Source organism: Ranitomeya imitator, chromosome 8 (assembly GCF_032444005.1).
Source record: "Ranitomeya imitator isolate aRanImi1 chromosome 8, aRanImi1.pri, whole genome shotgun sequence".
Classification (NCBI taxonomy): Eukaryota; Metazoa; Chordata; class Amphibia; order Anura; family Dendrobatidae; genus Ranitomeya; species Ranitomeya imitator.
The window spans coordinates 99,982,989-99,996,232 of NC_091289.1; the positions used below are offsets into that span (position 1 = coordinate 99,982,989).

Below are 13,244 nucleotides of genomic sequence, written 5' to 3' on the forward strand. Positions count from 1 at the left end.
AACTTGGTGTCCCATGCATTGTATGTGGCGGTTCCTGAGCATTGAAGCCTAGGGGCAGTGGAGGCTTGTGGCCTACAAGTGAGTGTGATGCAACCCAGACCCCACAGCTAACTGGGACTGTGAAACTCCATATCTGTAAAGCTTAAACACATACTGAACACATCAATGGATGTTTATCACTAGTAATAGAAAAGGGTATGCTAAATCTTATACACAGTGAGTGACAAACATCTGCTGTATAGGAAAGAATGGCAGACCATTTGGAAATTAGTTTAGACCCAAAGAAAAAAAGCGAACATGAGGTCAAAAGAAAATAGGACAATTAAAATTATTAAGGTTAAAATACCTTTATTAATAACGGTAATAATATATAGCACTACAAACAAAAGAGGTGCCTGCATGAGTAGTAGCACATGATTTGTACAAATAGTAAGATGATTTAAAATATTTAAAAGAAATTTGTCACCTCATTTTTGAGCTGTGAGCTGCGGCCACTGCCTTTGGGGGGTTATCTACAGCATTCTAGAATGCTATAGGTAAGCCCCCAATCTAACCTGAAAGATAAGAAAAACAAGCTATATTATACCTACCCGGGGGGCGGTCCAGTCCGATGGGCATCGCAGGTCTGGGTCCGGTGCCTCCCATCTTCATGCAATGTCGTCATCTTCCTTGCTTGTTGTCATGGCTCCTGCGCAGGCGTACTGGTCTGTCCTGTTGATGGCAGACCCAAGTACTGCAGTGCGCAGGCGCAGGGCCTCTCTGACCTTCCCTGGCACCTGCACACTGCAGTAATGTGCTCTGCCCTCAACAGGGCAGATCAGTACGCCTGCGTAGGAGCCACGACACGAAGCAAGGAAGATGATGACAATGCATGAAGATGGGAGGCTCCGGACCTGGACCTGCAACACCCATTGAACCAGACCGTCCCCAGATGAGTATAATACAACTTGTTTTTCTTATCTTTCAGGTTAGATCGGGGGCTTATCTACACTACCGTTCAAAAGATTAGGGTCACTTAGAAATTTCCTCATTTTGGAGCATTACATTTGTTGGTTCCATTAACTCTCAAAATGGCCAGAAAAAAAGAACTTTCATGTGAAACTCGACAGTCTATTCTTGTTCTTAGAAATGAAGGCTATTCCATGCGAGAAATTGCCAAGAAACTGAAATTTTCCTACAAAGGTGTGTACTACTCCCTTCAGAGGAGAGCACAAACAGGCTCTATCCAGAGTAGAAAGAACAGTGGGAGGCGCCGCTGCACAACTGAGCAACAAGACAAGTTCAACAGAGTCTGAAGTTTGAGAAATTTGCGCATCACAGGTCCTCAACTGGCAACTTAATTAAATAGTACATGCAAAACACCAGTGTCAACGTCTACAGTGAAGAGGCGACTCCGGGATGCTGGCCTTCAGGGCAGAGTGGCAAAGAAAAAGCCATATCTGAGACTGGCTAATAAAAGGAAAAGATTCATATGGACAGAAGAACACAGACATTGGACAGAGGAAGATTGGAAAAAAGCGTTATGGACAGACGAATCCAAGTTTGAGGTGTTTGGATCACACAGAAGAACATTAGTGAGATGCAGAACAACTGAAAAGATGCTGGAAGAGTGCCTCACGCCATCTGTCAAGCATGGTGGAGATAATGTGATGGTCTGGGGTTGCTTTGGTGCTGGTAAAGTGGGAGATTTGTACAGGGTAAAAGGGATATTGAATAAGGAAGGATATCACCCCATTTTGCAATGCCATGCCTTACCCTGTGGACAGCGCTTGATTGGAGCCAATTTAATCCTACAACAGGACAATGACCTAAAGCACACCTCCAAATTATGCAAGAACTATTTAGGGAAGAAGCAGGCAGCTGATTTTCTATCTGTAATGGAGTGGCCAGAGCAGTCACCAGATCTCAACCCTATTGAGCTGTTGTGGGAGCAGCTTGACCGTATGGTACTCAAAAAGTGCCCATCAAGCCAAACCAACATGTTAGAGGGGCTTCTGGATGAATGGGGTGAAATTTCTCCAGATTACCTCAGCAAATTAACTGCTAGAATGCCAAAGGTCTGCAATGCTGTAATTGCTGCAAAGGGAGCAGTCTATGACGAAAGCAAAATTTGAAGCAAAAAATTATTATTTCAAATAAAAATCTTTTTTTTCGAACCTTGTCAATGTCTGGACTAGATTTTCAATTCATTTGGCAACTCATTTGATTAATAAAAGTTTGAGTTTTCATGGAAAACACAAAATTGTCTGGGTGACCCTAAATTTTTGAACGGTAGTGTACAGAATTCTAGAATGCTGTAGATAAGCTCCGAAAGGCAGTGGCCGCAGCTCATAGCTCAAAAATGAGGTATCCTTTAAAGATCCCTTGCACTATTTTGATCACAGCCATATGATCTATTAGGATTAAACTAGTTTATTGGCTATATAATAACTTCTTATGTTTCTTGGCTAAACAGTATAATAACTTCTTATATTTGCAGTGCCTTGCGAAAGTATTCAGTTTTTGAATTTCCATAAAAATTTAAAATAACCAATAATTTCGCTCAACTTCACAATTGTGTTCTACTTGTTGATTCTTCACCAAAAATGTACATTTGTTATCTTTATATTTGAAGCATGATATGTGGGAAAAGGTTGAAAAGTTCCAGGGGGCCGAATACTTTCGCAAGGCACTGTATTATTACCATTATTAATAAAGGTATTTTAACCTTAATAATTTTTTATTGTCCTATTTTCTTTTGACCTTATGTTCGTGTTTTTTTCTATGGGTCTATATTTGGAAAGTGCCAGACCTCAACCGGACAGCAGCTTGGTCACGCCTATTGCTCTGCCGCACTTAATAAAATGACCATTTAAATAAAAAATATATTCTATTGACCTCCATTAAAAGTACTACTATAACTAAACGACGCCCCCCGAGGAAGCACATTTGCGAAATGCGCATTGGGGTCCTTCTCCCACGTCCATTCCAGGTCGGTTTAAGTCTATGGCATTCTATTGTAGCTGTGTCTACTTGTTACTTCAGCACTTGTATGTTTGTATATTGCCCTTACAGCAGACTGTGGCATACTTGATATCTGATATAGCAGTGATTTTTAACTTTTTGTATTTAGGGATTTCTTTATTATTATTATTATGCACTTGGCACTTTATGGGATATGACTGGGGTCCCTTATATTTATTCATTTTTTGCTGCTATATATACATATGTCTTTTTTGCTGCTGCACGTTATATGCACTTCTTGCTAATTTTGTACTAAATTCATATAGGCAATATTATTCATTATTATAACTTGCCCACACTGCTTTGATATATTTTAACCTTCCACTTTGGACATGGCTCTCAGGTGTCACTATTTGCCCCCTTTTTTTGATTATATGTTTATGCATCATGACTTTTTCTACAGTAATGTTAATGTATTTGTTTAAATAAAAACTTGCTGTGATTTTACTCAATATTGCTCTGTGGTCCATTTGTTTGTTTTCTACTATAACTAAGTTGTCAAGTCCTTGGCACAGATGGTATTCCAGGATGTATGATATTGGGAAACTAGCTGAAAATATTTTTATTTATGTTTTACCACTAGGGTTGAGCGACCTTGACCTTTTTAGAGTCGAGTCGGGTTTCGCGAAACCTGACTATCTCAAAAGTCGAGTCGAGTGGAATCGGCCGATTATCGCGAAAAGTCGGGGATCGACCGAAACACAAAACCCAATGCAAGTCAATGGGGGGAGCATAGTCGGCAGTGAGTAGAGGCCAGGAAAACATGTACAGAGCTCATTTTAATGGCAAAAACATCCATTCTTGTTACTGAAGCTTGTCAATCTTAATTTAGCTTATAATAATTGTAAGGCATTTGAAATTGGGGGTCATTTGGCTAAAGTTGTGGGGGGTAGGGCTGGTTCAAGTAATTAGTGGGCCCAGTAAATCTGGACCACGTCACGGCAGTGGAGCAGGGAGAGGTAAGTATTTCAACTGTGCAAGTGCTGTGATCCTGAGCAAGCAGGGGGGCCCACTCGTTGGCATTGGCACTGGCACAGGGCCCCTCAAAGTACAGCGGTGTGTTTGCATGGCGGGGGCGCCTCCCACCGGCAGCAACACTTTTGTGTACTATGAGGGGCCCTGTGCCAGTGATGTCGCCAACGAGTATTCCTCCCCCCACCTGATGAAGGAACCTGCACCTTCATCTGCACCTTCCTCTTTGTCCCCGTGTAAGGTGGTATGGTATGCGGGAAGGGGAACCTGACTTTCAGCAGGGTCACAATCTTGCAGTGTAGCGTGTACGGGGAATGTTGCGTTATGGGTCAATGTACCAGCAGACTCATCTATCACTGGCTGGGCAATGGGCAGGATGAGGGGGAAACAGATATGGGCCCAAAGAATAAAGTGGGCTAAATGCAGTTCAAAATTGGTAACAGGACTAACCAGGGGGCATTGTTTTGTTCAGTGGAGGACAACTGGAATGAGAGGCTGACACAGAGAGTAGGCCCAAATCAGTAAGTAGTCTAAATGCAGTTCAAAATTGGCAACAGTAGTAAACAGGCGGCACAGCTTTGTTCACTGTAGGAGAACAGCAAGGAGCGGCAGACACAGATAGAAGGCCCCAACCCAACTAGTAGGCCTAATGCAGTGTTGTTTTCAACAACTACTTAAGAAGAGCCAGAAGATTGAAGCAATGGAGAGGCAACCTGGGGAACACCTTGGAGTGGAACACACCGTCTCTACACCCCAGACCCAACTTGTAGGCCGAATGCAGTGTTGTTTTCAACAACTACTAAACGAGAGCCAGAAGATTGAAGCAATGGAGAGGCAACCTGGAGAACACCTTGGAGCGGAAGACACCGTCTCTACACCCCAGACCCAACTTGTAGGCCGAATGCAGTGTTGTTTTCAACAACTACTAAACAAGAGCTTTAAGATTGAAGCAATGGAGAGGCAACCTGGGGAACACCTTGGAGCGGAAGACACCGTCTCTACACCCCAGACCCAACTTGTAGGCCGAATGCAGTGTTGTTTTCAACAACTACTAAACGAGAGCCAGAAGATTGAAGCAATGGAGAGGAAACCTGGAGAACAGCTTGGAGCGGAAGACACTGTCTCTACACCCCAGACCAAACTTGTAGGCCGAATGCAGTGTTGTTTTCAACAACTACTAAACAAGAGCTTTAAGATTGAAGCAATGGAGAGGCAACCTGGGGAACTCCTTGGAGCGGAAGACACCGTCTCTACACCCTAGACCCAACTTGTAGGCCGAATGCAGTGTTGTTTTCAACAACTACTAAACGAGAGCTAGAAGCTCTAAGCTATGGAGAGGAAACCTGGGGAACACCTTGGAGCGGCAGACACCATTAGTAGGCCCTACCGAAGTAGTAGTAGTAGCCCCAATGCAGTTTTCAAATTCCTATAGGCTGAAAACCAGACTACTGACGCTCAGCTTTTTTAAAAGGAGGACAGCTGTATTGAGTGGCGCAGACAGACACAGGTAGTAGGCCGTAAACACAACATTTGGCTCAATGCAGTTTAAAAAAGGTTACGGGGGTACACAGGCAGCATTGGTCTGTTCAGTGGAGGACAATTTCAATTATGGGCCACAGACAGAGTTTGTATGCCTACTATTAAAAAAGGGATGCTCTATGCAATTTAAAATAGGTTCCAGGGGTACACGGGCAGCAGTGGACAGGTCACTGGAGGACTAGTGGAAGGAGGGACCGCAGACAGGCGTAGTAGGCCTAACATAACAAAATTTGGCTGTAGACACTTTTAAATTGGTTCCAGGAGTACACGGGCAGCAGTAGACAGGACACTGGAGGACTAGTGGAAGGAGCGACCGCAGACAGGCGTAGTAGGCCTAACATAACAAAATTTGGCTGTAGGCACTTTTACATTGGTTCCAGTGGTACACGGGCTGCAGTAGACAGGACACTGGAGGACTAGTGGAAGGAGGGACCGCAGACAGGCGTAGTAGGCCTAACATAACAAAATTTGGCTGTAGGCACTTTTACATTGGTTCCAGGGGTACACGGGCAGCAGTAGACAGGACACTGGAGGACTAGTGGAAGGAGGGACCGCAGACAGGCGTAGTAGGCCTAACATAACAAAATCTGGCTGTAGGCACTTGGAATTATCTTGCAGGGGTACACAGGCAGCATTGGTGTTGTCAGCGGAGGCCGATTGTAATGAGTGTCTGCCAGTTAGTAGTCCAAAAAAAAAAAAAGATGTTAATGTCTCGCATTACAACTAAACCAAAACACAAAAGGGTGGAATACTTAGGTACAGGGGTGGGCTCCTCTACTGAGTTTTAGACCTAGTAATTTGGCGCTAATTATTTACTGGTGTAAATATAGGACACTGCCCCTGACTATGTTAAGTACCATCATACATGTCAACACAATGGTATTGTCAGTGCCAGGCATTGAATGATGTCAGCGCATAGACTAAACATTGGTGGAACTGTGAGAGATAATTGTGCAAGTGGTAGAGCAATGTTTGAGCTGGGTGGGAACTCTCTTGTGGCCGGCGGTACAGGCCCAGGGCCCCTCATGTTACAACAGTGTGTCTGACGTTGGGTGCGCACCACCACCGCCAGAGACACTTTATTGTACTATGAGGGACCCAGTGGCAGTGCCGTCGACCAAAAGCGGGCACACCCACCTCTTCAGACAAACGGCACTCTCACGGGTGCTTGCGCCAAGTGGCGAGACCACGGCCCCGTGGGGGAAGTTTGGCCATTTAGGGAGGTGTAAACATGTTGTATGCTGGACAATCAGCTGCTGCAAATTACGCGATTGGAAAAGTCAGTCAGAGTAGTCCACAAGCAAGACCTTTTCATAGGAAAGCTAGGTGTTAGCCGGGCAAGGTGGGGCAAAAGAATTCGAAATCCAGTTGTGGTTCATTTTAATGAAGGTTAGATCATCAACATTTTGGGTAGCCAGATGAGTCCTTTTTTCTGTTAGTATTGAACCTGCAGCACTGAATACTCTTTCTGATATGACACTAGCTGCCGGGCAAGCAAGCTCCTGCAATGCATATTCTGCCAATTCTGGCCAGGTGTCTAATTTGGATGCCCAGTAATCAAATGGGAATGATGGTTGAGGGAGAACATCGATAAGGGATGAAAAATAGTTTGTAACCATACTGGACAAATGTTGACTCCTGTCACTTTGAATTGATGCTGCAGTACCTGTCCTGTCTGCGGTCATAGCAAAATCACTCCACAACCTGGTCAGAAAACCCCTCTGTCCAATGCCACTTCTGATTTCTGCACCTCTAACACTTCTGGTCTGCTGCCCCCTGCAGCTTGTGTGAGAACGATCACGGGCGCTGTGTGCTGGGAATGCCTGAAGCAAACGGTCAACAAGAGTTGATTGTTTGGTTGCTAATATTAGTTCCAAGTTCTCATGTGGCATAATATTTTGCAATTTGCCTTTATAGCAAGGATCAAGGAGACAGGCCAACCAGTAATCGTCATTGTTCATCATTTTAGTAATGCGTGTGTCCCTTTTGAGGATACGTAAGGCATAATCCGCCAAGTGGGCCAAAGTTCCAGTTGTCAAATCTGCGGTTGTGCTGGGTTGAGGGGCTGTTTCAGGCAAATCTACGTCACTTGTGTCCCTCAAAAAACCAGAACCCGGCCTTGCCACGCCACCAATTTCCCGTGGCCCCAGAAAAGCTTCCTCATTAAAAAAAATACTCATCCCCATAATCCTCCTTGTCCTCCTCCTCCTGTTCGCCTGCTACCTCGTCCTGTACACTGCCCTGACCAGACAATGGCTGACTGTCATCAAGGCTTTCCTCTTCCTCTGCTGCAGACGCCTGCTCCTTTATGTGCGTCAAACTTTGCATCAGCAGACGCATTAGGGGGATGCTCATGCTTATTATGGCGTTGTCTGCACTAACCAGCCGTGTGCATTCCTCAAAACACTGAAGGACTTGACACATGCCTTGTATCTTCGACCACTGCACACCTGACAACTCCATGTCTGCCATCCTACTGCCTGCCCGTATATGTGTATCCTCCCACAAATACATAACAGCATGCCTCTGTTCGCACAGTCTCTGAAGCATGTGCAGTGTTGAGTTCCACCTTGTTGCAACGTCTATGATTAGGCGATGCTGGGGAAGGTTCAAAGACCGCTGATAGGTCTGCATACGGAGTGTACGGGCGAACGGCGGATATGTGAGCAAAGTCCGCGCACTTTGACGAGCAGGTCGGATAACTTTTCAGGAAGCACTGCACCACCAGGTTTAAGGTGTGAGCCAGACAAGGAATGTGTTTCAGTTGGGAAAGGGAGATGGCAGCCATGAAATTCCTTCCGTTATCACTCACTACCTTGCCTGCCTCAAGATCTACAGTGCCCAGCCACGACTGCGTTTCTTTCTGCAAGAACTCAGACAGAACTTCCGCGGTGTGTCTGTTGTCGCCCAAACACTTCATAGCCAATACAGCCTGCTGACGCTTGCCAGTAGCTGCCCCATAATGGGACAACTGGTGTGCAACAGTGGCAGCTGCGGATGGAGTGGTTGGGCGACTGCGGTCTGTGGACGAGCTCTCGCTTCTGCAGGAGGACGAGGAGGAGGCGGAGGGGGTGCGAACGGCTACAGCCAACTGTTTCCTAGACCGTAGGCTAGGCAGAACTGTCCCAAAAATTGCTGTCCCCTGTGGACCCTGCATCCACCACATTCACCCAGTGTGCCATGATGGACACGTAACGTCCCTGGCCATGCCTACTGGTCCATGCATCTGTTGTCAGGTGCACCTTTGTACTCACAGATTGCCTGAGTGCATGGACGATGCGCTCTTTAACATGCTAGTGGAGGGCTGGGATGGCTTTTCTCGAAAAGAAGTGTCGACTGGGTAGCTCGTAGCGTGGTACAGCGTAGTCCATCAGGGCTTTGAAAGCTTTGCTTTCAACTAACCGGTAGGGCATCATCTCTAACGAGATTAGTCTAGCTATGTGGGTGTTCAAACCCTGTGTACGCGGATGCGAGGCTAAGTACTTCCTTTTTCTAACCAGAGTCTCATGTAGGGGGAGCTGGACTGGAGAGCAGGAGATCGTGGAACTAGCGGGGGTGCCGGTGGACATGGCAGACTGAGAGACGGTCGGAGACGGTATTGTTGCCGCCGGTGCCCTAGATTCAGTGTTTCCTACTACGAAACTGATGATTCCCTGACCCTGACTGCTTTGGCCTGGCAAAGAAACCTGCACAGATACTGCAGGTGGTGCGGAAAATGCTGGCCTTACACTGACGGAAGGGATGTAGCGTTGCTGACTAGCTTCATTGGCCGAGGGTGCTACAACCTTAAGGGACGTTTGGTAGTTAGTCCAGGCTTGCAAATGCATGGTGGTTAAATGTCTATGCATGCAACTTGTATTCAGACTTTTCAGATTCTGACCTCTGCTTAAGGTAGTTGAACATTTTTGACAGATGACTTTGTGCTGATCAATTGGATGTTGTTTAAAAAAAATGCCAGACTGCACTCTTTCTAGCATCGGATCCCTTTTCAGGCATTGCAGACTGAGCTTTAACTGGATGGCCACGCTGTCCTCCAACAGGTTTTGGCTTTGCCACGCGTTTTGGGTCAGATACGGACCCGGCAGATGGAACCTGTTGCGATGTTGATGCCTGCTGTGGCCCCTCCTCCTCCGCTTCAGAACCACTGCCGCCTGCACCCTGTTCCCCCAATGGCTGCCAATTGGGGTCAACAACTGGGTCATCTATAACCTCCTCTTCTAGCTCGTGTGCAACTTCGTCTGTGTCACCGTGTAAGTCGGTGGTATAGCGTTCGTGATGGGGCACCATAGTCTCATCAGGGTCTGATTCTGGATCAGTACCCTGTGAGGGCAATGTTGTGGTCTGAGTCAAAGGACCAGCATAGTAGTCTGGCTGTGGCTATGCATCAGTGCACTCCATGTCAGATTCAACTTGTAATGGGCATGGCCTGTTAACTGTTTCACTTTCTAAGCCAGGGACGGTATGTGTAAAGAGCTCCATGGAGTAACCAGTTGTGTCGCCTGCTGCATCCTTCTCTGTTGCTGTTTTTGCTGAAGAGGACAAGGAAGCGACTTGTCCCTGACCGTGAACATCCACTAACGACGCGCTGCTTTTACATTTACCAGTTTAAGAAGAGGAGGCAAAAGAGCTAGAGGCTGAGTCAGCAAGGTAAGCCAAAACTTGCTCTTGCTGCTCCGGCTTTAAAAGCGGTTTTCCTACACCCAGAAAAGGGAGCGTTCGAGGCCTTGTGTAGCCAGACGACGAACCTGGCTCCACAGCTCAAGACTTAGGTGCTATATTGTTTTTCCTACGACCACCCGATGCTCCACTACCACTACCATCATTACCAGCTGGCATTGAACGCCCACGGCCACGACCTCTTCCACCAGACTTCCTCATTGTTTAAAAACGTCACCAAACTAACAGTATTTGTTACTGTCAAACAACTTACAAGGTGAACTCTAACTTCTGTATGATTTAGATATCCCTTTATAGGTGGGTGAGACCGCAAGGAAAATCAGGCACGATGTTACACACTCTGCTTTCTGTGGCACCAAATGAGAGAGATGCCACACACGCAGGACTGTCCACTCAAGCACAAAGGCCAATATTAATCTCCCACTGTTTTTTTTTTTTTCATGGAGAATTTAGATACCAAATTTAAAAAAAAAAAATAGGCTTTCTATGGCCCACTATTTAAGAGAGATGGCACACTCAGGACTGGCAGACAAGCAGAAAGGCCAATATTAATCTCCCACTGTTTTTTTTTTCAGGGAGAATTTAGATACCAAATTTTTTTTTAAAAAAACACTAGGCTTTCTATGGCCCACTATTTAAGAGAGATGGCACACTCAGGACTGGCACACAAGCAGAAAGGCCAATATTAATCTCCCACATTTTTTTATTTTTTCAGGGAGAATTTAGATACCAAATTTAAAAAAAAAACACTAGGCTTTCTATGGCCCACTATTTAAGAGAGATGGCACACTCAGGACTGGCAGACAAGCAGAAAGGCCAATATTTATCTCCCACTGTTTTTTTTTTTCAGGGAGAATTTAGATACCAAATTAAAAAAAAAAAAACACTAGGCTTTCTATGGCCCACTATTTAAGAGAGATGGCACACACAGGACTGGCACTCTAGCAGAAATGCCAATCTTAATCTCCCACAACTTATTTTTTTAGGGAGAATTAAAAAAAAAAAAAAAAAAAAAAGGGACTGTCCTACAATTACTATCTCCCTGCAGTAATCTCAGCCAGGTATGGCAGGCAGCAATAAGGAGTGGACTGATGCACAAATTAAATAATAAGTGTGGACAAACAAACAAGATAGCTGTGCAGAAAGGAAGGAACAACAGGATTTGTGCTTTGAAAAAAGCAGTTGGTTTGCACAGCGGCGTACACACAGCAAGGGAGCCTTCTAGGGCAGCCCAATGAGCTACAGCGCTGAGGAAAAAAAAATGTAGCTTCCACTGTCCCTGCAAACAAAAGGTGGTGTTGGACAGTGGAAATCGCTACAGCACAAGCGGTTTGGTGGTTAATGGACCCTGCCTAACGCTATCCCTGCTTTTGACGAAGCGGCAGCAACCTCTCCCTATGCTCAGATCAGCAGCAGTAAGATGGCGGTTGGCGGGAACGCCTCTTTATAGCCCCTGTGACGCCGCAGACAGCAAGCCAATCACTGCAATGCCCTTCTCTAAGATGGTGCGGACCAGGACCTATGTCATCACGCTGCCCACACTCTGCGTCCACCTTCATTGGCTGAGAAATGGCGCTTTTAATTGAAATACGACTTTGGCGCGAAAGTCGCGTACCGCATGGCCGACCCCACACAGGGGTCGGGTCGGGTTTCGTGAAACCCGACTGTGCCAATAGTCGGCGACTTTTGAAAATGAACGATCCGTTTCGCTGAACCCTATTTACCACCACAAAACTGAGTTTGAACCACTCTTATTCATGTAAAATAAGAATGTTTAATAGTATATGTGTTTTTGAATGTCAACAAAGGACTGTTTGATTCATAAATGCATGGCATGAATTTGTTTTTCAACAAGCATACATTTAACAATTTTTAACTTGGTTTATTAGCTTATTAGTTTTGTTTATATGTTGTGTAACACTATTTAAGCTAGTGGGCATTATAAAATTGGTTTACAAACTTTCCTTTTACTCAGTGTAAGAGAATCAGATAAAACTATGTAAAAACTAGTTTTTAAGCTTTAAGCCAATATTCTATGCATGAGATTTAAAACACTACTCTGTAAGATGTAGAAAGTCAGGGCAAAGACTTTCACAGAGGAAGCATGCCTGGAGCCCTGCTTGGAATCACCAAAAGACAAATTACAACATGATTCCAAAAAGCATGGGACGTTGGGTAGTATGTAAAGAAAACAAGAAATCAATGATTTGGTAATCTTTTTTAGCCATATTGTGTTCATAACTAAAGATTGGGGAACCCGAACAATAAAGTTCGGGATCTGTGCAAAACACTTACTGTTCCTGCACGGACCCCGACCAGGTACTTCTCCAGGAAGTCCCCGCTACTGTCCAGATTCAGCATCCCAAACAACAGCTGTTTCCCATAGTGTCATCTCCAGGACAGCGTGATAAAACACCTTTCGGTCTGATCAGCAGTAAGATCATTACCACCACTTAGAGGGATGCGGTTCTCACGCTGTCAGATGATAGAGTGAGCCAGCAGCTGTGACCAGCAGTAAAAAGGTTACCGTCGGTCACCGGTGTCGCCTGATGATAGCGTACAACATTCATGTGATATTGGTTTATTCTCATTTAAAACCTTTTTTAACTTATGTTCTATTTGTTTCCCTTTGTCTACTTGTTATTCTAGTGTGAAAATCTTGTGTAGTTTTTGATCAAATTTATGTGGAAATATGAAAATTCTGAAGGGTCCACAAACTTTCTAGCACCATTTTATATAAATGAATTTGCCTATAGAGGAGTTTTAATTTATTAACATACTGTTTGCGTAGAATACGGTAATTGAATAATAATAAAATATTCAATAATTACCTTTCTTAAGCCGTCGGATAACTACCCAAAAAATCAATGCTATGGATAATGCACTAGTAGCAGTGGACACTCCAATTATAAATACTGCATTTCTGTGGTCTTCCTGATGATTCACCAATCTCTCCTGTGCTGAAGAAATAAATATATTTATTACCATTATTCATTACTGATTAATACAGCAAAGAAATGTTACACACACCCAAGAGGGATGACAAATGTGTT

At 44.8% G+C, this 13,244-nt stretch overlaps 1 protein-coding gene across 2 annotated transcripts in view; it reads right to left on the reverse strand.

The window, feature by feature from the left end:
- The window catches only part of LOC138647880 (L-selectin-like), a 463,506-nt gene that overhangs the window by 37,907 nt on the left and 412,355 nt on the right, over positions 1-13,244 (reverse strand). For both annotated transcript variants that reach the window (XM_069737217.1, XM_069737216.1), the window contains exon 8: positions 13,023-13,151. In XM_069737217.1, the coding sequence (XP_069593318.1) occupies positions 13,023-13,151 (129 nt within the window). The remainder of the gene's footprint in view (positions 1-13,022; positions 13,152-13,244) is intronic.